The following is a 26,782-nucleotide window of genomic DNA, read 5'->3' as shown; positions in this document are numbered from 1 at the left end:
CCAATTTATCCGATGATTCCATTGCTGTCGATGAATGGTTATCCGCACCCAGTCAAGCTGGACAGGGACGGCCATGTTTGTCATCCGCCGTTCTTCTAGAACTTATGATGCCTCCCCGATGGTCTCGGATTCTAATCTCGAAGGAGTGACCGGTTGGCGTCTGGACACGAACCTCCTACGCCAATTGCTCCCCAGGGCACTGCCGGAGGAATGTTGTCCGATTAAAGGTGTTTACTCCGCAGTGATCGAGGCGACTGGCAGTCCTTCCAAGCTCAGGTTGAAGCTTCGATTCGTATTCTCAAGACTTCTCAATTGCCGGCGTTATCCCGGGAAATGTTTCCTCTCCCAGTCTCAATTGTTCGAAGATGCTGCCCTACCATTGTTCAGCCACGGCCATTCCCCAAGCGCCAATGGATCTGTCAGGCGCTCAAATATCACTAACCACTCTTAATCTGAGGAATTGATGTGATGCAACCATAATAGGCTGGTTAAACTAGTTCATCTTGGCCTGACCTGCAAGAGTTCAGTTTAGTGCATACCCTGTTTGTATTCCAATTTCATTCGACATTGAAGAAATATAGGAGGATGCTAGATGGTGGATATTGCTTTTGAAGGCGTATCATAGTACAAAGTAAATCCTGGATACCTTACCTGCGCAGCGACGATCAATGCGTTTGCATGTGCGGATTGACACCTTAGGTGTTGACTTTGATGCCTTACTTGTCAGGCTCGCAACATGTGCCGCGCACAGGCCACTCTTCTGTTTGAGGCTGGATCTTCCGCCGCAAGTTCTCCAGCTTCTCCAACCACATCGCACTCTCTCTTTCTCATTCAATCATTTAACTTTGGGCTCGCGCTCTGCTACGGCCGTTTCCTAAATCTTACGTACACTCGATAGAGCCTGTCTTCGAGGGTTCAAATTTCCTCACGTGTTGCTTCCAGTTACGTGTCGCGCTACAAATCTTCTGCAGCTATCGCAACGGAGGCTGCGAACTCGCCGCAATGTATAATCCTTATCAGCGTATGTCCATCAACTCAAGCTTGCTGAGTTGCTGTTTCCGTCAAATTTCTCTACGCGTATACTGACATTGTTAAGCCCCTGGTCTCTATGGCCGCCCACCTGATTTTGGGAGTTACCCCGGCGCACCACCCGGCATGGGTAAGGCCATCATTCAATCTTCAAATCCCCGTTGCGAACTAATATTGACTTCACCAGCTCCCCCCCCTGGTATGGTCGCACCCGGAACAACCCCGCCGCCTGGAATGCAGCAAGCCAATGCCCAGCAGCCCGGTCGACCGGCTGGCTTCCCAGCCAATTTTCAGCCTCCGCCCAATATGCCCAATATCAATTTCTCCGCCCCAGTTATTCGTCTCGGAACATCGGGCCCGTCGAAATCAGCTACACCAGATACCAGCAAGGAGCGCGGCGGTGACGCTCCCGGCCGACGGGCTGGTCTGGGATCTTCCAGTCTGGAGTTCCAGCGCCAGAATGTTCGCGATGCGATGATGCAACTACAACCTCCTACCCGGGAGGAGATTGTCCGGACCATCTTCGTGGGTGGAATTACAGAAGGCGTGGCTGGCGACGAGGGCGTGGAGAGGATTCTGCGTTCGGCAGGAAATCTTCGGCGCTGGATCCGCGCTACAGATGCAGACGAGAAGCCGTGCAAGTTCGGTTTTGCAGAGTACGAAGACCCTGAGAGTCTTAGCACGGCAGTGGAAGTGCTAAAGGATGTGCAAGTGCCTGTGAAGAGACAGTCACCGTCGGAGGGAGATGACAAGGAAGAACGCGAGGTTGAAAAGAGCACTCTACTGGTATGATTCCTGCTACAGCAGAAGCTGAATCGTATTGACTTGGTACATGTCTAGGTTGTGGTTGATGAGAGCTCACTGAAGTATCTGGAGCAATATGAGTCGGGCCGGGGAGAACAGGACCCAGCTGAGCGTGAGGCGCGGATAAATGCTGCACGGAGCGCCCTCGCAGCTGTCTTGTCGGAACTGTGTCATCCCGCTGCACCTGCACAGAAAGATGATGCATCGGCCATTGACCGTGAGGGCGACACTGCTATGAAGGACTCCGAGGGGCAGAATGATGGAACTTCGGCGGAAGTTGTCACCATCCCTATCACGGTCGAGGACGAGCTTTCTGACATCCCGCCTGAGATGAGGGAAACGGTCGCCAAGGAGATCGCTGCCTTCCGTGAGCGTAGCAATCGCCGGGATATTGAGCGGTTGAAGCGGGAGGAAGAGATTGAGTCTATGGAGCGAGCCCGCAACTCTGGATCGCGCATCAACCGACTAGCTTCACCTCCTCTCTCTGCCCCCAGTGGGCCTGCCGCTGGCGCTAACGGAGTGCCTTTGGGCCCTCGTGACCGGGGTGTACCTTCTGGACCGAAGGCTTTTGGTGTGCAAGTCCCTAAGGACTACCAAAAGGGGGTTTCGTTTGTCAACGGGGGCAACATTAACGGGGCTGCCACCATGTACATTGACCGGGAAGATGAAGAGTCAGACGCTAGCGATGAGGAGTTGGAGCGCCGTCGCCAAGAGAAGAAGGAGGCGGAGCGCGAGAAGCAGTTTCTTGACCAAGAGCGTCGCTGGTTGAACCGTGAGCGCAGCCGAACTGCTGCTTTGGAGCGTGAGAAGAAGCGAGACAAGGAAGAAGCAGCTAAAGCTCAGGAGGTGCGCGATGAGATGGACAAACGGTATCGGGAATGGAACGACGATGCTGAGGCCAACCGTAAGGTTGAGGAATATTATGCCGATCGGGGCGCATGGCTCCGTAGCCGAGCGGCATTCCGAGCTCGTGAGGTCAGCATGGACGAGGCGGATCGGGCGGCCGAAGAACGAGAGCGGGCCCGGTCCGTGCAGCAACGCGAGCAGGCCCGCGGCATGGCAGACGATTTCCTCGCTCGGCAGGCCGAGGAGCTGGAGACACGCAACCAGGCTCCCCGCGAGCCCCAGCGCTTCAAGCTTTCCCTCGGTGCAGCCGCGCAGAAGGCTCAGGCCGCCACCTCCCGCCGCACTATTGCCGAGGTCGAAGGCCTCCTGGAAGACGAAGAGGAGCCACAGGCCACTGCCAGACGGCCTCTTATCCCCATCAAGTTCGACAGTGCTGCCGAAGCAGCTGGTCTGTCGGACGAAGAGCGCGCACAAGCTGCCCGACAATTGGCTGCAGAGATTCCTACGGACAAGGAGGGACTCTGGAACTGGGACGTCAAGTGGGAATTTGTGGACGAGAGTGTGGTCACCGAGCAGCTCAAACCTTTTGTGGAGAAAAAGATTGTGGAATACCTGGGTGTGCAGGAGCAGATGTTGGTGGAAGTGGTCGAAGAACATGTTCGCAAGCATGGACCACCCCAGGAGCTGGTAGAACAGCTGGAAGAGGTGAGTACGGATTCTTCTTCCGTGTTTGTGGTTATACGCGCGTCTAACTCAATGCTACTAGGCTCTCGACGAAGAGGCAGAGGTATTGGTTCGGAAGCTCTGGCGGATGATTATCTTCTTCTCAGAGAGCGAGAAGAGAGGCCTTTCTGGTTAGATAAGAGGGCTTATTGTTTTCTTGAGATCCAGTATCGTCATCAACTGGGGAAACTAAAATGCACTGGATGGCACTGTAGGTATCCGTGCAACAATTACTTCTTGCGTACAACCGCGCTGCCTTGCATTGCATTCCCGCATCTATCCTGACCTGCGTATGAGTATATCAATTTCCAGCAGATTTGTATTCCCTCGTAGCGCATCATCCCCCCACGCAAAAATAAGACTCCCCAACTGTCACGCGGGTTCTGCTAGAAAAAATCACTCACTTCCGGGCCTGGATTGAAGTTGATTAATGCAAGACGAGCTGTGAGTGGCGGAGAAATGCATCCCACGGCCAGCCACAATTCCTCCGCCAATCGGGGCGGGGTTCCCCACACGACGTGGAGGGGAAATGGGGGAAAGGCCAGGTCCCCTCCCCCGCTATATAATAATCCCTCCATGCCCCTCCGAGGGGTTTCTGTTTTTCGCAATTCACAGACCTGGACTATTTCCAATTGACCCTCCTTCGGCTCAATCAGACAAGATGGTCAAGATCACCAGTTTCACCACGCGGGACGTGAGGTTTCCGGTATGGCCGCAGCCCCTCTACGAACATGTCTACCCCTCTATTTACTTCCTCTGTCCCCTCGCAACATGCTGATCAACAGTGCGATCATGTTAGACCTCCCTCGACAAGACCGGCTCCGATGCTATGAATGCTGCCGGTGATTACTCTGCCGCCTACTGTATCATCTACACTGACTCCGAGTATGCTGGACATGGAATGGTAAGACAAGCTGCACACCCTACCCCCGAGACGACAACCTCAAGACTAATTCTCAATGACAGACCTTCACAATTGGCCGCGGTAACGAGATTGTCGCTGCCGCCATTGAGCTCCTCGCGCCCCTCGTAGTTGGCAAGGACCTCGATGAGCTCACTGCCGACTGGGGCAAGACCTGGCGGTACCTGGTGTCCGACAGCCAATTGCGCTGGATCGGCCCCGAGAAGGGCGTCATCCACCTCGCACTGGGTGCGGTGGTCAACGCCCTCTGGGATCTGTGGGCCAAGACCCTCCAGAAGCCCGTGTGGCGCATTGTCGCGGACATGACCCCCGAGGAGTTCGTTCGCTGCATTGACTTCCGTTACATCACCGATGCCATCACCCCCGAGGAGGCCATTGCTCTCCTCAAGGAGGTCGAGGGTGGCAAGCAGGAGCGTATCAAGGAGGCCGAGCAGAGCCAAGCCGTGCCGGCCTACACCACCAGTGCCGGTTGGTTGGGCTACTCCGAGGACAAGCTTAAGGCGCTGCTGAAGGACAGTGTGGCCCAGGGCTACAAGCACTTCAAGTTGAAGGTCGGCGCGAATGTCGAGGAGGACCGCCGCCGGTTAGCGATTGCCCGTGAGGCCATCGGGTATGACAAGGGAAATATTCTGATGGTGGACGCTAACCAGGTATGTTTGCCTTTGCCCTTTGTGGCATCTCTCTCTCCCATCCTTTTGTGGGGAATGTTATTGGGGACATCAACTAATCACTCGGCGCAAAAAAATAGGTCTGGTCCGTCCCCGAGGCTATCGAGTGGATGCAGCAGCTCGCCGAGTTCAAGCCCTGGTTCATTGAAGAGCCCACCTCCCCCGACGACATCCTCGGCCACGCCGCCATCAAGAAGGCCCTCGAGAACACCCCGCACGGCACCATCGGTGTCGCCACCGGCGAGATGTGCCAGAACCGCGTCATGTTCAAGCAGCTCCTGCAGGCGGGAGCGCTGACCGTCCTCCAGGCCGATGCCTGCCGTGTCGGCGGTGTGAACGAGGTCCTGGCCATCTTGCTGCTGGCCCGCAAGTTCGGCGTCCCCATTGTGCCCCACTCAGGTGGTGTCGGTCTGCCCGAGTACACCCAGCACCTGAGCACCATCGACTACGTCGTGGTCAGTGGTAAGAAGAGCGTCTTGGAGTACGTGGACCACCTGCACGAGCACTTCGTGCACCCCTCCAGTGTGAAGGATGGATACTATGTTACTCCCCTGGAGCCTGGATACAGTGTGGAGATGAAGCCCGAGAGCATGGATGCATTCGCATTTCCCGGTGAGGAGGGCAAGAGTTGGTGGCGGACAGAGGAGGCTAAGACTATCCTTGAGGGACCCCGGATAGTATAATTGCTGGGAGATGACATGTTATGAATGATTTTGTAAATAGATTGCTGGTATGAAATGAGACATGAGTTCTTATTCTTGGTCAATTGGTCTGTTATAGCAGATAGGACTGTGTATGCTCTGACTAGTGAAACCAGCGATTGTGGTTAATATGCATGAGGTGTGGTTGTGTTCAGATGGGATATGAGCAAGAAGAGCTTCCTTTCTTCCTGGCTCAACGGGGTATATCGATATAGCTTACAGTCACGATGGTACTGAAGCCGCAAAGCGAGCCGCGAAATATTTACCGGTTAACCATTCCAAGTAATTCACTGGCCCCGGGCTCTCCCGATGCTATATGAGTCCACGTAGTATCCAGGGGCTAAGCTCAAAGGGTAGAGTTGCACGTAACGCGAACCATGAGCACCAGACTGCAGCGGCAAAACGGCAACTTATCGCCATTGAATGCCGAAGATTTTCAGCGCCTTGCCGACTCCAGGCTTTTCACGAGCTTGCTCTAGCACGACTCGAGAATGACCTATGAATCGCAGTCAGTCCACCTATTCTGAACATCCAAGATGGTTCAGGATCGAGCTCACCTTTAACCTCTAGGGCAAGTAGCTGGTACTCCCATTCATACTGATCCAACGGCTTCATCATGTGCACGAACACGGTACCAGTATTAAGCGGGCCCTCAACCTGCACCAATCAGTCAGCAACCCCGGTCCATATCCCACCCTCCATAGTATGCAGGAAATAAGACAACGTACATGGAAGTTCATCTTCAAATGTTCCCGGCCCATGCGATCCTGGAAAACAGATGTCCTACACAACGCACAGTCAGCAACCAAACTTCTTCCTCATGCCTCACAGGTAATGTTGGCGGGTGTGGCCTTACGCGATGGGTCGGTTCCGAGCCCATCTGCTCCAGGTGTTCTCCCCATAGGCTTTGATCTCTCGACGGTCACCGAGGAGGTCCGTACACCGCGGGTCGTCCTTGATGCGCTCGACTGCTTTCTCGAATTGCCAGGTCTTGCTGTTGGGGGAGAAGACCTCAGTATAGAGCAGATAGAACACTCCGCCCTGTGCGGATCATTAGTTCTTGTCTAGAGCAGGACGCGGCGTCGTCTAGGGTAGCGTCTCTAACTCACCGTTAACACGGCGCCAGCGACAACCACGAGGAAATTGACCGACTGCTGCGTCGCGCGCGCGACCTTTTCCCGTCCGCTCAGCTCCCCCCATCCGTACCGACCGTCGTCGGAGAGGACTGTCACGTTTCGTCGCTTGGGGGTCGGGTTCGGTCCGGGGCCTGAGGTCGCATAGAACCGCACGAGAGCTGTCGTGCGGGGAAGTGCTGGGCGCAGGAGATGAGCGGCGGTCGTGGTGGAGGCCCGGAAGAGGGCAGCTTTAGGTCGGAGATGGGAAAGCATTGTGGTAAATTGCTCTGAGTACCAGTAAAGGCCTCATGGAATAAAGGGACCCTGTTTTTGGTAAGGATTCGTAAACATGGGTAGACAAGAGCAAATGTCGAGGTCTGTCTGCGAATCTTCTTTTCCCGCCGGCAGAAACGCAAGCCATGGAACCCCGAATCGGAGGGTGTGGGGGGGGCGGAAAGAGGGAAGAGAAGGCGGGCTCAAAGGCATGTCACGTGCTACTTGGCACTGGTTTCAGCCGTTGCCAATGCATACACCGGACTCGTATTTGCAATACACCGAGCAGGTTAGAGCCGGTGTACTGCTTCCAGGAGATGGAGTGAAGGAGACAACATTGAGGAGCTCTCCCCCTTTGTCTAATTAAAGATGAGGCCAGACATTTGATGTAATAGACACTCATTGAGTCGGTGACTTTTCCACACTCGACCATGTTTGTTTGGAGTGGTGTTCCAATATTTGCCACACCAAACAAGGTGTGGCAGAAGTGCCACCAGCTAAAGTGAAAAATACGGCAGCGGTGGTACTGAGTCCCAATCCGACCACGTTCGCTCCTCCCGGGCTGCATTTTGGATCCAGTCGTTCTCCCTCATCCCCGACCGACCTCTCCCTTCCCCCTCTCACCGTTGGTCTCCTCCCCCTATTACTCGGCTATACTCTCCTCGCACAAGTCCATTCCTTCTATTCCACACCGGCCATCATGTCTGCCTCCAAGGCAGAGTCTCAAAAGATCTTTGAGAAATTAAAGCTCAAACCCGCAAACAAGGTGCGCCATGCCGTACCCCTCCCCGCCTAGCGACCGCCCCCAGTACTGACTCGATCCGCTCAGATCTGCTTCGATTGTGGCTCCAAGAACCCAACATGGTCCTCGGTGCCTTTCGGTATCTACCTGTGCCTGGACTGCTCGGCTAACCACCGGAACCTGGGTGTCCACATCTCCTTTGTTCGCTCCACCAACCTCGACCGTACGCAACTTCTGGGCAACAAATCTGTTCCATTGCTAACAACTGGCGCACAGAATGGCAGTGGGAGCAGCTCCGCATGATGAAAGTCGGCGGAAATGAGTCTGCCACCAAGTACTTCCAATCACACGGAGGGTCTGCCGCTTTGGCTAGCAAGGACGCGAAGGTCAAGTACACATGTAACGCCGCCGTGAAGTATAAAGAGGAGTTGAAGAGACGGGCCGCTCAGGATGCGCAGCAGTGAGTTTCGCACACGCATTCACACTTGGTCATATCTGCCATAGCATAGAAGCTAATAGTACGTTCTCCCATCAGGTACCCCGAAGAGGTGGTGATCACAGATATCCCCGTCGGTACCTCGTCCAATGGCTCGAGCACCCCTGCCGGAGATGGTGACGATGATTTCTTCTCCTCCTGGGACAAGCCATCCATCAAGCGGCCAAGCAACCCTCCTTCCCGCACGGGTACCCCTCCGGTTGTGAGTCGCACCGCGTCGCCCTTCCTCAACTCGGGTGCCAATGGCTCGCGCTCCAAATCCCCGCTTTCCGCTTCCGACAAAGATAGCGCTGCTGCCTCTCCCGCCCCGGCCGCTATTCGGGCCAGTGCTACTGTTCGCAAGACTTCCTCGACCTCGACTGCCAAGAAGGGTAGTGTGTTGGGTGCCAAAAAGGCCCCCAAGCTTGGGGCCAAGAAGATCGTCAGCGGCGCGGACATTATCGATTTCGATGAGGCGGAGAGAAAGGCCAAGGAAGAAGCCGAGCGCATCGAGAAACTGGGCTATGATCCTGAAGCTGAACGGGCTGAAGCCGAGGCCAAGACTAAGGCCACTACCGCAGCCGCGCCCATTGCTTCTCCTACTCCCATCAACCCTTCGCGGACATCTCAGGAACGCAGCTCCGGCGATGTCGAGCGCCTTGGAATGGGAATTGGACGACTAGGGTTCGGGCAGACCGTTGGCGCTCCGAAGCCTCCTGCTCCGAAGAAGTTGGGCTTTGGTGCCGTGGCTACTAGATCTGCAGCCGACGGTTCGTTCATCTGCTTTGCTCACATGCGCTTGCGAATGCTAATAGTCTCCTAGATGAGGAATTGAAGCAAGCCAAGTCTAGGTTTGGCGCTCAGAAGGGTATCTCGTCTGATGAGTTTTTCGGACGGGATCGCTTTGACCCCAACGCCCAAGCCGAGGCTAAGGAGCGTCTGCGTCAATTTGATGGCGCTACCGCTATCTCCAGCAACTCCTACTTTGGCCGTCCTGAGGACGATCTACCCGCCGAGAGCGACACATACGGAGACATCGAAAACGCAGCGAAGGATTTCGTGCGCCGGTTTGGTATCACCGCAGGTGATGATCTTGAGAATTTGACGCAGCTGGTTGGAGACGGTGCCATTAAGCTGCAGGGTAAGTCTTTCTTCCACTCCACTTTCTTTCTACAAAACATCATAGTAACAGTCCAATTACAGGTGCTATACGCAGCTACCTCAACAGCTAAACGTGACCCTTTGTCGTATTCCACGCAACGCACTCAATTCCCCGGTTCTTGCACCTCATCTTGACCTTTCTGCTAGCCATTCATCTACGATCTCCTTCACATGTGGCGTTTCCATCCTCATGATCTTTCTATTCCCCTGATTCGTATTGTTCTAGACAGACAAGTGCCCGGTCCACTCTAACCAAACGCGCAGTGTCCCGCAGATCACTAGACCCCCGTCGTCCATCGATGCGGTTTAGACGGGACCGGAATTACCTCATCAACTGTTTGCCTTGTTCCCATTTTCAGAATCACCGTCAGCAACGGTTTTCGTACGCTTTGAGACTTTCTTTGTATTCTTGTATATCCGTTGCATATAAGTAGTCGCGTTCACCATTACCGGGAAACCTCCTCTGGATGTAAACGCATAGCAATTGACTTCGCCATCACAAAAACATACCGTACCCAGCATATAGTCTTACTAGGTGTATTCTCGGTCTATTTTCTCAATCACAAAAACGCAAACTTTTCAGCCCTCTGCCTATACGGCACCCCTATAGATGGCATCGGCCACCCTCCCGACCTGCCACATCTCCTTCACATCATGGACCCGCACGATATCCGCGCCACCGGCGATACTAGCGGTGACGGTGGCGGCCGTGCCCCAGGTGCGCTCACTCGCCTTGGTCACGCCCGTCAGGCGGCCGATGAAGCGCTTGCGACTCGGCCCCATCAGCCAGGGGAAGTACTCGAGGCCCTCCACGGCGGTGCGCAGCTGGGGCAGGTCGCGCAGGATGGCTAGATCGTGGGGCTCGTTCTTGGCGAATCCCAGCCCGGGGTCGAGAATGATGCGCCAGCGGCGCACACCGGCGGCCTCGGCGGCGGCGACGCGGGCGCGCAACTCACTCCCGACCTCCTGGATGACTCCCGCCGGGTAGTCGGTTAACTTGGTCATGGTGGCGGGCGTGCCGCGCATGTGCATGAGGATGATGGCGGCGCCGGTGCGCGCGGCCGTGGGCAGCATGTCCGGGTCCAGTAGGCCGGCCGAGACGTCGTTGATGATGTCCGCCCCCGCCGCAATGGCCGCCTCGGCCACCCGCGCCCGGTACGTGTCAATGCTCAGCGCCACGCCGGCTGCCTCCGGGATCGCTGTGCGGATGTGCCGGATCGCCGGCACCACACGCCGCAGCTCCTCTGCTTCGCCGACGGGCGAGGACCCCGGCCGAGTGCTCTCGCCGCCGATGTCGATGATTGTTGCGCCGGAGGCGATCATCGCTCGCACCGTCGTGGTTAGCGCGTCGAGGTCCTGCGGCGAGTGTTTCCCCCCGTCGGAGAAGGAGTCGGGCGTGAGGTTGAGTATCGCCATTATATGTGTGCGGCGGTCAGCGGCCGTGGAGTGGATGGCGGGGAATAAGGGCGAGATGGGGGTGGTGGCGATGGGGAAGGGGCTGGGTGGAGGGAGGGATTGGAGGTGGGAGAGGTAGGTCGTGTAGTGGCCGGGAAAGGGGGGTCGTTCATGGGGGATCAACCTGGGGGGGGTGAGGTGGTATTTGATTAGTGGGTTTCGTTCTGATTGTGAAGAGGGTTCGTCAAGCTCGTCATGCTAGAGTGTTGATGAAGCCCGACTTAGAGGAGCACTTACTGGCTCAATGGGCGAAGCACAAAGTCCCGCTCCAGCATCAATTGATGCGGGATGCTGAGACGTTCATGGGAGACGATCTGCTGGTCATATAGAAGAATGTCCAGGTCGATAGACCGGGGCCCTTTGTCGATGAGCTTCTTCCTGCCCAGACCGATCTCGATGGATTGCAGGGTGTCGAGTAGCTCCAAGGGGCTTAGGCTGGTTTCTACCTGTATACGGGGTTAAAAGAAACGTGCATGCAGGTTGTGCCAGGGGAAGAGCGTAACCAACCTCGCACACTCCGTTGATGAAGGGATCCTGATCGAGCACGTACATCGGGGCTGTCTCGAACAGTGAGCTTGTTCTTTTGATTCGGATACTCGCTCGCTCCATCTCGCGACAGGCAGCCTCGATCATCTCCACTCGGTCTCCGACATTGCTCCCGAAGGCAATGAACGCCCGATGCATCGGAGGCTGACGGGAGTCCATGCTGGCGTTGAAGCGTTCCGATCGACTGGTTGAAACCCGTCGTACGCAAGGAATTGAGGCTACGCCTTCATGACCGGTTCTTCCCGGCCTTGTTGATGCAAGAAGAGATCGTCCCACCCCAGGGGATTGTACATGTCCTAATCAGGCGTTAGATAGGGCTACCAAGATTGCGATGTAGAAAAAAAATAATGTTCAGTAGGCGCTAAAGAGGTCTAGAAACAAGCATCAACGGGCCATTGGACTGCGAGGTGGGTCTGAAGACTCCATACCAGATGTAGAAATTCTTCTATGAGGGGGGTTGAGGTTAGATTTCGCAACACGGGGGCAACTTGAGCTCAGGGCAAATGGACCTGCCTCTGGGTCGAGCCTGCACTCGATCTACAAACACCTGCACAAGACCTTCCTAACGACTGGGACACACAAAGAGAGCCGGCACTGAGCCGGCACGAAGCACCACGAGTCCAAAGAGCCGAGTTCAGGGTCGCAGCATTGCGATACCAGGTCGGAGAGGGTCGATATGCCATACTTCAGACGCTCAAATTGGAGATGCAGCAGCGAGGGGAATCGAAATACGTCATGCGTCCAAGCGCCAGCTGCGAGCGAGAGTTTTGGCGCCAGAAGTCAGCTGATGACAGTGAGAGCCTTGTGAGCCTGAGGCATAAAATCATGGATGCATTTCCGCCTCCCCGCATTTTGCCTCTTGGCAGTGCCACAGTGGGCACAGATACAACTCAGTACTGTAGTGTATATAGTGTGTACGGTGTACGGAGTAGACTCGCTGCATCTGGATTGCTTCGCTCAAATCACATGGCAGTATTGTGCGCCTGATGCTGACATAAAGCTGGCCGTACAGACTCAGACTGTACTTAACCTACTGTACTAGTGACTGGGGTAAACCAGCGACGAACACAAAGAAGAATGGCCTGACGAATCCGGAGTCGGCAAACCAGCGGTTGTTTGCTCAGCTGGACCGAGGCACAACCCAGAGACAATCCCTCTCTCCTCGGTTCTCCCTCCCCATCTCTCTCCTCTCCTCTACTTCGTCCCCCCCCCCCCCTTGGTTTCTATATGACCGGGGTTGTCAAAAGCCTCCCTTTAAATACCTTCTTCTGAGCCTCCACTTCCATTTCCGCCTTTCATCTTATCTTGATCGATTCAGTGATACCCACTTTGTAGCTCCTTCTTTCCCAACCCTCATAATCATGGCTTCTCCTCGTAAGTACCCGCCGCTACTTTCACATGTGTGACCGCTGTGGTACTCCCACCACTTCTCCAGCCTCCCTTGCTAACGAGCATCGCTTCGTTGACCAGAGCAAATCCGTACCACCCTCACCGATCTCCTGAAGATCAACCATCCCATCCTGCTGGCAGGTATGAACGTAGCCGCCGGGCCTAAGCTGGCCGCTGCGGTCACCAACGCTGGTGGCCTGGGTGTCTTGGGTGGTATTGGCTACACCCCCGATATGCTTCGCGAACAGATTGCCGAACTCAAGAGTTTCTTGAAGGACCAGAACGCACCCTTTGGGGTTGACTTGTTGCTCCCGCAGGTTGGTGGCAGTGCTCGGAAGACAAAGTGAGTAGTCGGCGACCATATGGTCGCGTGACACGGGATGGAGATCTGGATCACTAATCGGACTCGAATCAGCTACGATTACACCAAGGGCAAGCTCAACGAGCTGATTGATATCATCATTGAGAGTGGCGCAAAGCTCTTCGTTTCGGCTGTTGGTGTTCCACCCAAGCATGTCGTGGAGAAGCTGCACGGGGCTGGTATCCTGTACATGAACATGATCGGTCACCCCAAGCACGTGCAGAAGGCTCTGGACGCTGGCGCGGATATCATCTGTGCTCAAGGTGGTGAAGGCGGTGGTCACACCGGCAATGTCCCTACTACCATCCTCATCCCCACTGTCGCCAAACTGTGCCAGGGCCGAAAGAGCCCCTTGACCGGCAAGCCCGTGCAGGTGGTTGCTGCCGGTGGTCTGTACAACGGCAACTCGGTAGCCGCTGCTCTCATGCTGGGTGCTTCGGGAGTCTGGATCGGTACTCGCTTCATTTTGTCGGAGGAGGCCGGTGCTCCTGTTGCTCACCAGGAGGCTGTTCGCACGGCTGGCTTCGAGGACAACGTCCGCACCATTATCTTCACGGTATGTTTATGTCGCAGACATGTGTTGCAGGTGACAAGTTGCTAACAAGCTGTAGGGTCGGCCGCTGCGCGTGCGCAATAACGAATACATCCAGAACTGGGAGGAGAACCGACGAGATGAGATCAAGCAGCTGACCTCCAAGGGCATCATTCCCGTCGAGCACGACATGGAGAACCTTCCCGACGATGTCGATGACTCGGTGCTCGAGAACGCGCGCCCCTATCTCATGGGTAAGGTCGCTGCCGTTGTTAACGAGAAGAAGTCGGCCAAGGCCATTGTTGATGAACTTGTGACGGATGCTGCAGCTTTGCTGCAAAATGGCCACAAGATGCTTGCCAAGCTGTAAAATATCTTATTTGATACCTACGTTGCATATGATTCCAAATCGGACTTGTCTTATTCCGGCTGTGATGTTTTTGAGACGACGATGCAATGATACACTTACATTCCTTGGTCTGGCCGTGGAATTTTCTTTATACCTGAAGCTTGAGCATTGTTTGGCCCAGTCGGGCCATCGAGTCCATTTATCCATAATAGTTTATATGAGATTTGCTGTGAGGCTACTTCTGTCCACTGTGGAGGGAACGTACAATATCATATAAGCTTGTCTAGAATGTCGTTCTCGGGCGGACACATTCAGTCTGGGCTGATTCTATTATGATACGCCTTGGATTCTAAGTCCTCGAGTCCGTGGGTTTCTGCGAGGGGGCTGGCCACTGCACTTGCAAGGCCTGGTAGTGGTCCCTACCCTGCGGCAGACCTTCGACCCCCGAGGTATCCGGAACGGACCAAATTAGCGGGCCCTAAGAACTGTACACATATTCAGTCCACAAATAAACTACCAGTAAATAAGTAGTAACCATCACCGACAACACCCCGGAACCAATTATTCCGTTCCAGTCTCCAGACATCACCTCCGTGCAAACCAAATCAGCATCCTCAATCTACAATTGAATCACTCCTTATTCTCAATCCGCTCCTGCACAACCGTAGCACCTTCAAGAAATCCGCTTCAACGACCCTGGAGACCGCCATAATGACCTCCGCCATAGCCAACGCCTGCACAATGCACGCCCTCGGCAGGCGGTTCGGGTTCGCCCAGGACAGGCGGAGGTATGTGCAGGTCATTGGGTCGTCGTTGTTGTTCTTGATGGTTGTTTGGACTGCGTCGCGGAGACGGACGCAATCTTTCTGAATCAAATGACGGAGGTTTAGTGTTGGGTGAAGGTAAAGGTAAAGAAGCAAAAGACGCACGCACGCACGCACACACATATACGCACACAGATCACATATCGTCAAGAACAAAACAAAACTCACGTCTCGGGTTTGTCGAGCCAGATACCACAATCTGAATGCAATGTTCATCCTGGTCGAGTCCGTCCCGGCGAAGCCTGCAAATATCCTTGACCTCGATCCGCGCCTGCTCGGGTGTGGTCTCAGCTCGTGGGACTTTCTTACACTTGTCATCGTCGTCGTCGTCATCGTCGACAACCACTCGACAAACGCCATCACCCAGTTGCTCGGACCCATTAGAAACCGCTTGAGGTTGAAGAAAGCCCCAACGCCGACATACAAGCCCACAGAAGCCGAGGCGGACACCGCCGATGATGATGAGCCTGTCTGCACCTCCGCGATGGCGCCGTACCGGTGATTAAAGAGATACGCAGTACTCGTGCCACGAGCCATGGCGCGAGCGAGGTCGAGCACACTTAACCGGGCTGTGGCTGCTCTGCGCTTCAACCCTCAATCTATCTACAAAGTCATCCACACCCTTGCTCAATACCTGTTGCGCATCGCATCGCAAATAGAGGCAATCGATGTCGACTTTGGAGTACGCAGATGTCTTGGGGAAGCCGCCGCGGTGGATGTAGATGGGCCCGATGGCGGCTCTGTCGGTGATGTCGACGTCGTTTGGGGCCCACGCTGAGGACGGGCCCGTGCTGGCGCTGCAGGTGATGGATGGTGGTGCATTCGTCGCCGATGTAGGTGTGGTAGCCAGCCCAGAGAGGTGCATGCTGCGAGCTCTGGGCCGGGGGATGGGGGATTGTGGGTGGAGGTAGATTCTATGTAGATATCTGCTGATTAAGGCGGTGATGGCAATGACGATGGTGGCGATGTGAGGTTATGGGAGATGAAACGCCTTCGACGAGGCCTATACTCGACATTTTGTAAAGACGGGGCACGGAGTGGAGCGGCGGTTGTTGCAAAGGGGAGAGAGGTGCTTGCGGTTGAAGAATGGAGGTACTTGAGGCTGCAAACCCCGCCTGTGCGACCCTGGGGTAAGCACTTAAGCCACTTTGTTTATGATCCAACGAATAACCCTTGCTGCAGACTGCATGGGTTCTTCCTAAACTAGCGGACCCAAGGCAGTACTAGCGGTGCCCGAGGATGAGCATTGTTCTGGGGTGTGCCAGTGGAGTTGGAGTCGGTGAGTGCATGCGCTCCTCATGCAGTCTCATACCGGTCCGCAACGATTAGCGACGCATCGTAACCGGTTGACAACCAGCAGAAACCTGATACTAAAATACGAATTCAGGTACACACTTGAGCATATGCATATCAACACGGGGTCGGGTGGAATGCGCTTCATACTTATCAATCAGGACAACAATCACCTCTTATACTTCCAATTTTTTCCAGGGCTCGAGCTGCACCTGTGGTGCATAATGCGTGGTGGCTTGGGACTTTTCCATTATCGATCAGCTGTCAATTGTCTCAGATCAAGGGCCCAAACAGTCAACGATGAAAGGGCCGTCTTCTTGAAAACGCAGTCTCCTGATCGGCTGGTCCAGTAATGCTCTTCGGCAGGTCAAACCTCTGCATACTCGTTCTGGTGGTAGCTCTAGCATCAGCACAAAAATGCTCGCCAGAGTCTGTAGCAGCAGACCGTGATTTTTGGGTCCTCTACGCTGGTACCGCTTCAGATGGCTTGAATCGTGCGATGCACCACTGAGCAACATAACTTGGAAGTAGGAAGGCCAAGCAGCCGATCTCATTGCCAGAGACGCTGCCGACAGGTCACTGCAGCAAACGCCATGCTTGGACAAGGCAATCCGAATTACTAGATCCTGCCTCTGTCATCGAGACTCCGTCTCCGTCCACCAAGACACACGCCAAGAATCTCCTCTGATTCTGATTCACTAGAGGCCTTGAATACCCAAATTAGGACACGTTCTGGCCCAACAGAGACCCCAGGCCATACAGCACAAACGTCAGGCCATTCTCTCAACTTCCCTCCCACCACACAGCAACACTACCCCTGCCGTACGGACAAAGCTTCAAGAAGGCTGGATCCAGCCTCTGCAAGCGCCATCTTGTCTACTCCATAAAGAGAAAAAGAAAGCTATTCCGATTCCTCCCACAAGCATCATCGAAGAAATAGCTCAATCTCCGTCCATGCAGTAGTACTCCGTACTATCGTGCGGAGTAGGGGATGGTGGGTACGAAGCGTCCCGATCTCGGTGTTGCCGTGCACATTACTCTACGGACTGCAACCCGGTGATGTAACCATCGTGAGTCATTTCGAGAGACAAATCGAACAAATAAAGGGGGGGAGGCACGGAGGAGATGGTACTCTCGCGCAAGAAAACTAGGTATACACTAATCAACGTACTAAGCTCGCGGAAGCGGCATGCGTCTCGGGTAGATTCCGATGGGAGTTTTAGATACTATACTCCATATAGTAGGTATACACGACCTCAGTAACACCAGGCGAAGGTGGGTGTCGGTATTAAGCTTTAGAGCCAGGATCTCTCGGGCGATCTTGTCGGAGACATTGACTCGTTTTGGGGGAAGTTTCTCGGATTTAGATTGTCGGAGATGAGATCTTGGGCGGGAGGAGGGCTATATCTACTATCTGTAACTACGACGGACGGGATCGTTTGAGCGTGGTTTGGGGTACGAGAATTTGGTGTCGATTTACTTGATACGCTCGGTGTCGGAGAGCGTGATTTGAGTTTGTAGGTAGAGGATAGATACTACTGTTTAATTGTTGAAGTATGAAGGGGTCTGTACAGGGCTCGGAGACTGTTAGTAGTATGATATATTTTTATCTTGGGGTACTACTCCGTAGCAGTTTCGGGATTCGCTGGATCGGACATGATCGGGCATCGGCCGGGGATCTAACTATATGCGTGCTCTCAATCCTAGGGCCCTTACATATACTTATTAGTTGTCATGGAAGATAATATCTCGCATCGATGAGCTAGTGCTACAGGGATAGATGCAGGCTAATGCTGGCCACACCGTGTTGCTCTACTAACTGTACATAGGTGAAAGAGCGACAAGGGACGACTGTAGAGGTTATCGATTGAAACCGCTACAACTAAATAGCCAACACTAACCGTAGTAATATCCCTTTTTGTTCGACGCGGTGTGCCTACTCGTTTGCAACCAATTGCTTCAACTTTCAAAATTCCAAATTTCTTCTCTTACCACGAGATTGCAAATTAGGCGATGCACCACACACAATCCCTGCATCTGCCAATACTTCGTCCACCGGAGCGCGTCAGAGGGATTGAAGAAGTTGACTGTAGATACTCCGTGCAGCACTATGAAAGATTCTATAACTATCAATCGAAAAATCTTTCACCAACCACCGAATCAGCCCCAATCACATCTACACAAAATCTCAGGTACAGAAAAGTGCCAACGGTTTGAAGGTGTTAGTTCCTCCTCGGCTCGGCAAAGTATCCGCGGACTAATAGTGCAGAAAGGTCAAGGGGATCAAGAGCAAAGGAATTTTTCTCTATAAGGGTTCCCACATCCTCCATCCAGACGAAACAATGACTCAATTCTACTGGAAATGATAGGATGGACCGGATGCCATGCAACCCATTAATCCCGGGTTGGTGCGAGTTTTGGTCGGTAACCCGAGGCCGAAGCTCTTAAGTACAAACAGTAGTTAGTACAAGTAAGTGGTTTAACCCGCGCCTGTCACGCGCACCCACAGATACAACTTTTCCCTCGGGAAAAGTACTTGGTAAGAAGTTGGGGACTAGAATGGGTCCCACGCGCAACGCGGGTCCAGATGTATTTTTTCTGCTTCACTTTTCTGATACTACTTGATAGTGGGTAATATGTACGGACCAGTAGCTGGGATATATGATATCCTCATTGATTTCTACTAATCCCTCTGCTTTTCTGGAGTATAAATGAGGCTCGAGACATGATTTGTACTGTACCAGCCAGTTGCCTGGACTGGAAGCACTACTACACAGTACAATTTAAAAAAAGTGTGCTTTTCTGGTGCCTGATCCTACTGTGGATTGCATTTCTTAGCTCTCTTGGTAAGGAGTACGGCTGGCACTTTTGCTTCCTGCTGCTACAAGCCAAACTCCCACCAATGATAAAACGAGGCGCCGCTACCGAAGTCACGGTCGCGTTGGGCGGGCTTGGCTTTTGTTTTTTTTTTTTTCTTATGGCTGCGACATATGGTTATTTCCCGCAAGGCGCGTCTTTCGTCCCTTCAGAGCTCGTCTAAAGTGGTTACTAGAAATGTTATCTTCTAGTGAATTGGTGAGCGAATGCTGCCAGGACGGTATGAGCACTGGGCCTGCACATGTGGTATTATGATGATAAGCGTTCAGTGCACAATTTGCATATTTCCCAGACTAAATCGATGCAATGATCGACGCGACTCATGACGGTGGCCCTGAGGAATTTCCCCATCATCACTCGGTAGACCACGGAGGCAAATGGATGATGCTGGGAAGCATCAGGATTGCCAGGCGTCTCAGAGGGCCGGAAGATGACAGAAGCCGACAGTTTCGACCCTCGAGTCATCATTACGCTAATCGGCTTCTGGCCTAGACAGTCGAAGGCGAAAACCCTAGGAGGATTACGGACGTCGGGAGGACGGAGGCAGGGGAGTGGGGAGGAGGAGGGGTTTACTTTTCCTTGCACCGGATGCTGGTGGAGTGCGACCTTCATGGAGATCCACCCGTTGATTCTCGACGGTACCTACGGGTAAATTGCGGTACCTGAATTGCATTGTCGCTGACAGGTAGACAGACATACAGTTACACGGCATGGCAGAGACACCAGAGGCTAATTTGAACGAAAGAGGACAAGAGGAAAAGAGCGATCGCGAATATAAATGGAATGTCTCGGGTTCATATACGGAGTACTAGTACGGGCAGGCCTCCAGACGCTAGATGGCGCTGAGCAGGGGACGGAGTCACTGATGCGACATGGACAAACGAAAGATGTGCCCCTCTGCCTCGAGCTTTCCATTCGATGTTCACATACACCGTAATGGTAGAGTATTTGCGTCCGCAATGCAATCAAGACCTCCCTCGTCACCTCCAGTCGACTAATACGAGACTGCCATCGTTGGGTATTTATCTTGAGGCATGATCTAGATCGAGGCAATGTCGAGAAAGATCAACCTGGTTGTGTAATCGATGTCCTGAAGCTGAGTTGGCAGCAATCTAATAGCCCTTGCGCTAACACTGGTTATCAGGCAATGGCCGACCCCCGGACAAGTCCTGAACAGGTGAATTCGCACTTGTCCGTCTTATCACATGTCACAGGCGTCCAATCACCAAGAAGCGTGGCCGGCTGCCAAATCAACCGCCATCTTCCAATCAAGCAAGCGTCAGCAAGCCGGGGTGAATGCGCCAAGTCACACGTATCTCTTGGTGCTAGTGCTTGTCTGAAGCTTTGCTCCTTGATAACGATGGATGACGGCGATCCCCGCGACCTGTCAGATAGAGAGGCTTAAGCACGTAGGTTTCCGGAAGCGTGGGGAAAACGCAGGGTCTGGGGAAGAGATAGGATTGTGCCGTCATGGCCATGAGCTGGATGGGAGAGCTGGGAATGCTGGACAGTCTCAGGGAGGGGTTGTCCACTCCTCCAGACCCATGTCGCGAACGCATGGAGTCCCGGCCATAGCCTGATGACGGACATCGCATTAGTCTAATTAGCACAAGCCATGCGCAGGACCGGCGTATTGTATTGCAGAGCACCGTCACTTCATCGCGGAGTAGCAAGAGTGCCTATCCACGAGAGTCGTCAAAAAGATTCATCGGCGATGGCCGACTGCTACGCGACATGATATCATCATGAAGCAGACAATAATCTTCTCTGGGGTAGGAGCAGAGAAAGATAGAGTAGGAGGGGCTGATATGCATAAAGAGCATGGCAGATAAGGACTTTGGAGGGGAAAGGAAGAACTGTTCTCGATCATGCCTTTAGACCAAACGGTACCTGACCTGTATGGACGAACAACCAACTAACAGCGATACATAACGAATTGTTATCATTATCAAATCGCTCAGGAATACAGCCCAGATAGTGTGGGCCCCTTGCCTATCACCAGGCGAGGTCTTATCAAGAAGTGGATGTACATTCGCCACTAGACCCATCCATCTGTAGCAGAGTTTTGCGGGCCAATCCCGCCACGAGGGCTGTTAAATTTCTGGGAACTATGTGGTGCTTAAGTCCAAATGCCTGCCAATGAACGCCACGGTGGCTGTCCATTCCACGGCATGATTGGGAGCAAAGCATAAGCTTGTGCGCACTAGGGCTCAACCAAGCCCCATCTCCTCCCGTGGGGCAACTGCTGGTCTCTTCTCGAAACCGGAGCGCCGTTTCTATACGCTGGACTTTGCAAACACGCGACACTGAACCTGTATCCACGGTTTTCTTTTTTTTTTTTCTCTAACTTTTTTTTTCCTTCTTGGAGTTACGCGGTCGCGGCGGTTTTCCGACTCGGAAGCGATCATTACATCGATCTGGATCCGGTGGGCCTTTACTCGTCTCGGACTGGTGAGCGAGTGTGTGGTGTGGGTAAGAAATTATTCGCCATGTCTCCCAGAAAAATCACTTATTAGACACTTCGATCCCGCCTTTCCAACGGAGGAAGAAAGAAAAAAGAAGGAAAGATGTGGTCGTCGTTTCGTCCTCTCTCCTCCCTCCCCCTCCCCCCTTGAGTTTATACTCAATACTTGAGCTTTTGAAAAGCTCTTGTATCGATCAACTACTTGCAATCTCGAGTCTTTAGTACTCCATCACTCAAATCCAACAATCCTACAACCCCGTTGAGATTATACGCGGAACATCATGTTTGGTGGAATCGATTCGGACCTTGAAAAGGCCCCTCAGGTGGCCAAGGCGCCTATGGATGACAGCAGCGATGGCGCTGTCCCTGGGGAAAGCTTCATGTACGGCAATTCGGTCTATGCAAAGCTTCAGCGGCTGGCTGGAAAGTTCAACATTGAACAACGAGGTGTCGAGCGTGTCCCCGAGAACGAACGGACGGATACCTCGTACTTCAACATCAGCAGCATGGTGTGTACCTAGTTTACTGCATTATGCTTTTGTCTTGCCGGCTTTCCGCTGGTTATCACAAGACCGCCTCCCAAACTGACCCCTCGCAGTGGCTGGCAGCCAACATGGTGGTTAGTTCTTTCGCCATCGGCATCTTGGGTCCTGAGAGCTTCGAGCTTGGCTTTGTCGACTCCATCCTCGTCTGTCTCTTCTTCAACCTGCTTGGTGTCTTGACTGTCTGCTGGTTCTCCTGCTTCGGTCCCGCTTTCGGTCTTCGTCAGATGGTCCTGTCCAGATTCTGGTTCGGTTACTGGCCGACAAGATTCAGTAAGGCATCCTCGTATCGACTTACGAACTACTCATGCTAACCAACTCGCTTCGTAGTCGCTCTTCTGAATGTCTTATCCTGCCTGGGTTGGTCTGCGGCCAACTCGATCGTTGGTGCTCAATTGCTCAACGCGGTGAACAGCAACGTCCCTGGTTTCGCGGGCATCTTGATTATCGCCATTTGCACACTTCTCGTCACTTTCGCCGGCTACAAGGTTGTTCACTTGTACGAGTACTACAGCTGGATTCCCACCTTCATCGTCTTCATGATCGTCTTCGGCATGTTTGCCCACTCGGGCGATTTCTGGAACATTCCCATGGGAACTGGAGGTGCCGAGATTGGCTCCGTCCTGTCTTATGGTGCCACCATCTATGGTTTTGCTACGGGCTGGACTAGCTATGCTGCTGACTATACTGTTTACCAACCCTCGGATCGCAGCCGCCGCAAGATCTTCCTGGCTTGCTGGGCCGGTCTGATTCCTCCCCTTCTCTTTACTCAGTTCCTGGGTATTGCTGTTGGCACCGCTGCCATGGTCAACAACGGCGACAACAAATACATGGCCGGGTACACCGCATCCGGAAATGGTGGTATCATCTGGGCTATTGTGGAGCCGCTCGGTGGATTCGGCAAGTTCTGCTTGGTCATCCTCTCTCTTTCGATCATCGCGAACAACTGCCCCAACATCTATTCTGTCTCCCTCACTCTTCAGGTTCTGAGTCATCAGACTCAAAGAGTTCCTCGTTTCATTTGGGTGTTCCTGGCCTCGTGTGTTTCCGTGGCCGTTGCTATTCCTGGATACTCTCACTTTGAAGAAGTTCTCGAGAACCTGATGGATTTCATTGCCTATTGGTTGGCCATCTATTCCGGTATCGCCATCGCAGATCACTTCATTGTCCGTCGTGGTTTCGGGGGATACCGCCCCGAGCACTACGACACGCCTGAGAAGCTCCCTTACGGCTTCGCTGCATGCGTCTCCTTCGCTTTTGGTGTCGTCGGTATGGTCACTGGTATGAGCGAGACATGGTTCGTCGGACCCATTGCAAAGCGCTCGCATGACGGCGATATCGGGTTTGAATTGGCCCTCTTGTTCTCGTTTGTTGTGCATGCCATCCTCCGCCCCATCGAGCTGAAAAAGTTTGGTCGGTAAATGCGTGCAACTTTCATAACAATATACAATACTTTGGGAACGGGTTTTCTTGGGATAGGTATTTTTTTTTTTCATGTCTGGTATGAAAAATCAGCCTGGCTGTGGTGGTTCTTCATGCGGGGATGACGATGTCTGCCATGGTAGCAAGTCTTAACTTGGCTATGGTGGTTTCCGCATGGAGGATGACGATGTCTGCCATGGCAGCTGGTATTTTTGTATATAGATAATATTGTTGATTTTAATAACTCCCGTGCAGACGAGCCGGGAAGTCAATATACGTGAGATTATCATGAAAATGCCTGGTCGTGTCGATTGTAGAACTCGCCCTGAACATAACCATTGCGTATCCTGCCTCCCCTTGCGATATGTCCATCATGGCACTCGCCTCACGATGAACCTTATACCCCGAATGCTGCCAGCTGTCTATCATCGTTACCCGCTGGCATTGACGGTCTCGCATGTCGTCAACGCCAGACCATTAGTATCACTATCATCTTGTTCAGTTGGCATTCATACCTCCTTAGAAAACACGCCTACGACAAACATAGTTTGAGTACATCGTCCCGCCTAGCTACGGTCAATCGAGCCACGAAATTCAGCAGATCGTAAGCCACACTGGCTTGTCATTATCAAGATTCTGTCCAAGCGGTGCAGTGTTGCTGCATGGTCTACTCGACTTACTTGCCTTCTGTTCTGGAAGATGATAGATCAAGAAGAAGCCAATATGGCCTAGACATTTTCTCTTGAGCATAATAAATACTAGCCGCATTTGTTGATTGTCTCCCAGACAGAATGAAGGCATGAGATCCAAGAAGGAAATGAGCTCGAGTCACTCCGATAAGCATACAATGCTCATCACGTGATCATATCCTACCACCAGCCACAAGCACCTGCGCCACGAGTAAATTGCCGCGCCGCGAACAAATCCACAACGGATTCATTCGCCTTCCATTGTGAAATCCAGAAAACCAGCCATCCAAGTGTTCATCCTCTCCCCAACATACACACCCCATACACAATGTCCAAGCTAGGAAAGTAAGTTATCCGAAAATTTTCTTTTGGTCTCTTCTGAAAAAAAAAAAAAAATCCCCCAACGGACTGCTCCTATTCTCTCCGACCTATTCTCTGGTCTTGACACTAACGAATTCTCATTTTTTGCAGCCGCGCCGACTGGGCCGACGACGAGGAGTTTGACGACCCCTCCGCCCTCCCCGCACAGCAGATCACGACGAACAAAGATGGCACCAAGACCGTAGTCTCGTACCGTTTCAACGACGAAGGCAAGAAAGTTAAGGTCACCCGCCGCATCAAGACCACCGTTGTCCGCGAACATGTCAACCCTCAGGTCGCCGAGCGCCGCAGCTGGGCCAAGTTCGGCCTCGAGAAGGGCCACGCCCCCGGCCCCTCCTTCGACACCACCTCCGTCGGTGAGAACATCGCCTTCCGTCCCAGCATCAACTGGAAGATCCAGGCCGCCGAGGAGGAGAAGAACCCCGAGAAGGGCAGCATGAAGGATCAGCTCAAGGACAAGAAGGTCAAGTGTCGTATTTGCAGCGGCGAGCACTTTACTGCCCGCTGTCCCTTCAAGGACACCATGGCCCCCGTCGACGAGCCCGCCGGCGGTGCTGGCGGTATGGAGGGCGGCGCCGAGGATGCCCCCGCCGCGGGCGGACTGGGCGCTGCCTCGGGCAGCTACGTGCCTCCTCATCTGCGCAAGGGTGCTGCGGGCGGCGGCGAGAGAATGGCTGGCAAGTTCGAGAAGGACGATCTGGCGACTTTGAGAGTTACGAACGTAAGTTTTCTTCTGTTTTGGGGTTCCTTTTCACTACTACCTTCGGTATCCTGTTGGGCTTGAGAAGTGGGGTTAAGTCTCTGTGTATGTGTGTGTGGTATGTGTGTGGGCAATCATGGCGCATACACCACACTCGCCTACCATTCACTTACACCCTTCTCGATCAATATCTGGATCCCTCATTCTCTGACGCAGAGAATGCTGTCCCTCCCCATCTCACATCCAAACCCCCGCTCATCATGATACGCAATAAACTAACACCCGCAACAGGTCAGCGAGTTGGCAGAGGAAGGCGAGTTGCGGGATCTGTTCGAACGCTTCGGTCGTGTCACCAGAGTCTTTTTGGCCAGAGATCGCGAGACCCAGAGGGCCAAGGGTTTCGCTTTCATCAGCTTCGCGGACCGCAGCGATGCTGCCCGTGCCTGCGAGAAGATGGATGGCTGTAAGCTTTTCTCCCCTTTTTCGCCCCTCAACCCACAAGCTCCAAGTAAACTAACATCTCTTCTTTCTCTCTCTTTCGCCAGTCGGTTACCGCCACCTTATTCTGCGCGTCGAATTCGCCAAGCGGGCTACTTAGATTCCTTCTACCTCTTTTCGTCCTCTCCTAAATTTTACAACCCTTCCACATCCTTTTCTTCCTCTTCAAAAACTTCCCATTCCTATCTTATTTTCCTGGTTCACGACACCTTGGCCGCTTTCCCTCAAGCGGGGTTCCTTTTTTTCATGATTTAAAAAGGGGATTCCTCAGCTACTACTCTTTGTTTCTTTGTATTGTATGATCCGATCGATAATGATGATTACTGAAAAGGACATATCCCAACGTGTCATTTTTCGCTAGCTTGCGTCTATGTGTGTGCGCGCGTGTGTGCATTGGGTGAGTCTTATACAATAAAAGAGAAAGAAGCAGTGTTTTGGGGGTGTTGCTCTTGCCGGGTATCTGCACGGTTCTTCATATCGCTGGTTCCTACGTACATACCTTATGTCGTGGGCTCGAGTTGGAGGATCTCCTGTGATTGGCTGCCTGGGCTGCCTGAGCTGCCTAGCTCGTCTGCTTACATGCTTCAAATTTGCTTGCTTGCTTGATGATGGTCTCATGTTTGGCGTCTCTTCGCCTGCGCTTCTAGTTGGTTGATTACACCTCCTCTTTCCTTGGCCTGATTCGCTGTGAGGGTTTCGCGTGCATAGAGAAAAGTTGCTCTTTTACTAGGTCCTGGGACGAGATCACGTTGCATTTGCACAAAGTTAGCGTGGGCTTGTAGGCACACACCCTCAAATGATAGAAAGTCTGGTTCGAGGTGGCCCTTATTATCATGTGGACGTAACGAGTAAACCGTCCAAAAAGCTGGGCAGAGGGGGGAGAGGGGCAAATACCCACCCACCCCCTTAAGCTCCTACCATATCCGCATTGTGTTCGCTTCTGGCAGGAGTATTAGTCTTTTTCTACGTAGATGCATTGACTCTTCTCCTCGGCCTGCCAC

The 26,782-nt window shown here is 53.3% G+C and overlaps 9 protein-coding genes across 9 annotated transcripts; 6 read left to right on the top strand and 3 right to left on the bottom strand.

Moving 5' to 3' along the window:
• The first annotated feature begins 816 nt into the window (after positions 1-816).
• On the top strand, positions 817-3,673 carry BP01DRAFT_336391 (uncharacterized protein). Its single transcript, XM_025573237.1, has 5 exons — positions 817-1,021; positions 1,097-1,159; positions 1,217-1,815; positions 1,870-3,384; positions 3,446-3,673. Exons 1-5 carry the CDS (start codon positions 1,003-1,005, stop codon positions 3,536-3,538), a joined length of 2,289 nt encoding a protein of 762 aa, XP_025433600.1. The 5' UTR covers positions 817-1,002; the 3' UTR covers positions 3,539-3,673.
• Positions 3,674-4,106: 433 nt separating this feature from the next.
• On the top strand, positions 4,107-5,842 carry BP01DRAFT_220274 (mandelate racemase/muconate lactonizing enzyme family protein). Its single transcript, XM_025571136.1, has 3 exons — positions 4,107-4,306; positions 4,369-4,974; positions 5,073-5,842. The coding sequence occupies exons 1-3, from the start codon at positions 4,232-4,234 to the stop codon at positions 5,673-5,675; spliced, it is 1,284 nt and encodes a 427-aa protein (XP_025433599.1). The 5' UTR covers positions 4,107-4,231; the 3' UTR covers positions 5,676-5,842.
• A 55-nt stretch (positions 5,843-5,897) lies between these two features.
• tim21 lies at positions 5,898-7,188 on the bottom strand. Its single transcript, XM_025571135.1, has 5 exons — positions 6,803-7,188; positions 6,550-6,734; positions 6,422-6,476; positions 6,251-6,350; positions 5,898-6,189 (listed from the first exon to the last, which is right to left on the bottom strand). The coding sequence occupies exons 1-5, from the start codon at positions 7,079-7,081 to the stop codon at positions 6,104-6,106; spliced, it is 705 nt and encodes a 234-aa protein (XP_025433598.1). The 5' UTR covers positions 7,082-7,188; the 3' UTR covers positions 5,898-6,103.
• Positions 7,189-7,638: 450 nt separating this feature from the next.
• BP01DRAFT_354823 (ADP-ribosylation factor GTPase-activating protein) lies at positions 7,639-9,960 on the top strand. The gene is made up of 6 exons (XM_025574535.1): positions 7,639-7,847; positions 7,911-8,046; positions 8,100-8,283; positions 8,359-9,068; positions 9,122-9,439; positions 9,502-9,960. The coding sequence occupies exons 1-6, from the start codon at positions 7,782-7,784 to the stop codon at positions 9,528-9,530; spliced, it is 1,443 nt and encodes a 480-aa protein (XP_025433597.1). The 5' UTR covers positions 7,639-7,781; the 3' UTR covers positions 9,531-9,960.
• Positions 9,961-10,050: 90 nt separating this feature from the next.
• Positions 10,051-11,998, bottom strand: BP01DRAFT_421891 (folic acid synthesis protein; the record flags this gene model as incomplete). Its single annotated transcript, XM_025579535.1, has 4 exons — positions 11,889-11,998; positions 11,422-11,831; positions 11,152-11,360; positions 10,051-11,038 (listed from the first exon to the last, which is right to left on the bottom strand). The coding sequence occupies exons 2-4, from the start codon at positions 11,617-11,619 to the stop codon at positions 10,051-10,053; spliced, it is 1,395 nt and encodes a 464-aa protein (XP_025433596.1). The 5' UTR covers positions 11,620-11,831; positions 11,889-11,998.
• A 669-nt stretch (positions 11,999-12,667) lies between these two features.
• BP01DRAFT_354822 (nitronate monooxygenase) lies at positions 12,668-14,326 on the top strand. Its single transcript, XM_025574534.1, has 4 exons — positions 12,668-12,834; positions 12,931-13,192; positions 13,265-13,766; positions 13,822-14,326. Exons 1-4 carry the CDS (start codon positions 12,822-12,824, stop codon positions 14,110-14,112), a joined length of 1,068 nt encoding a protein of 355 aa, XP_025433595.1. The 5' UTR covers positions 12,668-12,821; the 3' UTR covers positions 14,113-14,326.
• A 452-nt stretch (positions 14,327-14,778) lies between these two features.
• On the bottom strand, positions 14,779-16,016 carry BP01DRAFT_421889 (uncharacterized protein; the record flags this gene model as incomplete). The annotated part of the gene is made up of 4 exons (XM_025579534.1): positions 15,550-16,016; positions 15,225-15,500; positions 15,084-15,186; positions 14,779-14,957 (listed from the first exon to the last, which is right to left on the bottom strand). Exons 1-4 carry the CDS (start codon positions 15,778-15,780, stop codon positions 14,779-14,781), a joined length of 789 nt encoding a protein of 262 aa, XP_025433594.1. The 5' UTR covers positions 15,781-16,016.
• A 5,375-nt stretch (positions 16,017-21,391) lies between these two features.
• On the top strand, positions 21,392-23,796 carry BP01DRAFT_354818 (cytosine permease). The gene is made up of 3 exons (XM_025574533.1): positions 21,392-22,058; positions 22,148-22,364; positions 22,422-23,796. Exons 1-3 carry the CDS (start codon positions 21,831-21,833, stop codon positions 23,510-23,512), a joined length of 1,536 nt encoding a protein of 511 aa, XP_025433593.1. The 5' UTR covers positions 21,392-21,830; the 3' UTR covers positions 23,513-23,796.
• Positions 23,797-24,530: 734 nt separating this feature from the next.
• tif35 (translation initiation factor eIF3 core subunit g) lies at positions 24,531-25,881 on the top strand (the record flags this gene model as incomplete). The annotated part of the gene is made up of 4 exons (XM_025576304.1): positions 24,531-24,547; positions 24,674-25,304; positions 25,575-25,746; positions 25,829-25,881. 4 exons carry the CDS (start codon positions 24,531-24,533, stop codon positions 25,879-25,881), a joined length of 873 nt encoding a protein of 290 aa, XP_025433592.1.
• Between the last annotated feature and the right edge of the window lie 901 nt (positions 25,882-26,782).

This window comes from Aspergillus saccharolyticus (assembly GCF_003184585.1).
Source record: "Aspergillus saccharolyticus JOP 1030-1 unplaced genomic scaffold BP01scaffold_7, whole genome shotgun sequence".
Classification (NCBI taxonomy): Eukaryota; Fungi; Ascomycota; class Eurotiomycetes; order Eurotiales; family Aspergillaceae; genus Aspergillus; species Aspergillus saccharolyticus.
This window is presented reverse-complemented; position numbering and strand designations above follow the sequence as displayed.

Bases quoted from the DNA above. Each gene is read 5' to 3' on its own strand.
- BP01DRAFT_354818 (XM_025574533.1), top strand. From the start codon at position 21,831: ATGTTTGGTGGAATCGATTCGGACCTTGAAAAGGCCCCTCAGGTGGCC. The intron at 22,059-22,147 runs GTGTGTACCTAG...GACCCCTCGCAG, and splicing joins ACTTCAACATCAGCAGCATG to TGGCTGGCAGCCAACATGGT. The intron at 22,365-22,421 runs GTAAGGCATCCT...CTCGCTTCGTAG, and splicing joins TTACTGGCCGACAAGATTCA to TCGCTCTTCTGAATGTCTTA.
- tim21 (XM_025571135.1), bottom strand. From the start codon at position 7,081: ATGCTTTCCCATCTCCGACCTAAAGCTGCCCTCTTCCGGGCCTCCACC. The intron at 6,477-6,549 runs GTAAGGCCACAC...TGCGTTGTGTAG, and splicing joins GCTCGGAACCGACCCATCGC to GACATCTGTTTTCCAGGATC. The intron at 6,351-6,421 runs GTACGTTGTCTT...TGATTGGTGCAG, and splicing joins ATTTGAAGATGAACTTCCAT to GTTGAGGGCCCGCTTAATAC.
- BP01DRAFT_354823 (XM_025574535.1), top strand. From the start codon at position 7,782: ATGTCTGCCTCCAAGGCAGAGTCTCAAAAGATCTTTGAGAAATTAAAG. The intron at 9,069-9,121 runs GTTCGTTCATCT...ATAGTCTCCTAG, and splicing joins TACTAGATCTGCAGCCGACG to ATGAGGAATTGAAGCAAGCC. The intron at 9,440-9,501 runs GTAAGTCTTTCT...GTCCAATTACAG, and splicing joins CGGTGCCATTAAGCTGCAGG to GTGCTATACGCAGCTACCTC.
- BP01DRAFT_336391 (XM_025573237.1), top strand. The intron at 1,816-1,869 runs GTATGATTCCTG...GTACATGTCTAG, and splicing joins TTGAAAAGAGCACTCTACTG to GTTGTGGTTGATGAGAGCTC. The intron at 3,385-3,445 runs GTGAGTACGGAT...CAATGCTACTAG, and splicing joins TGGTAGAACAGCTGGAAGAG to GCTCTCGACGAAGAGGCAGA.
- BP01DRAFT_354822 (XM_025574534.1), top strand. The intron at 13,193-13,264 runs GTGAGTAGTCGG...GACTCGAATCAG, and splicing joins GGCAGTGCTCGGAAGACAAA to CTACGATTACACCAAGGGCA. The intron at 13,767-13,821 runs GTATGTTTATGT...AACAAGCTGTAG, and splicing joins TCCGCACCATTATCTTCACG to GGTCGGCCGCTGCGCGTGCG.
- BP01DRAFT_220274 (XM_025571136.1), top strand. From the start codon at position 4,232: ATGAATGCTGCCGGTGATTACTCTGCCGCCTACTGTATCATCTACACT. The intron at 4,307-4,368 runs GTAAGACAAGCT...TCTCAATGACAG, and splicing joins AGTATGCTGGACATGGAATG to ACCTTCACAATTGGCCGCGG. The intron at 4,975-5,072 runs GTATGTTTGCCT...GCAAAAAAATAG, and splicing joins TGATGGTGGACGCTAACCAG to GTCTGGTCCGTCCCCGAGGC.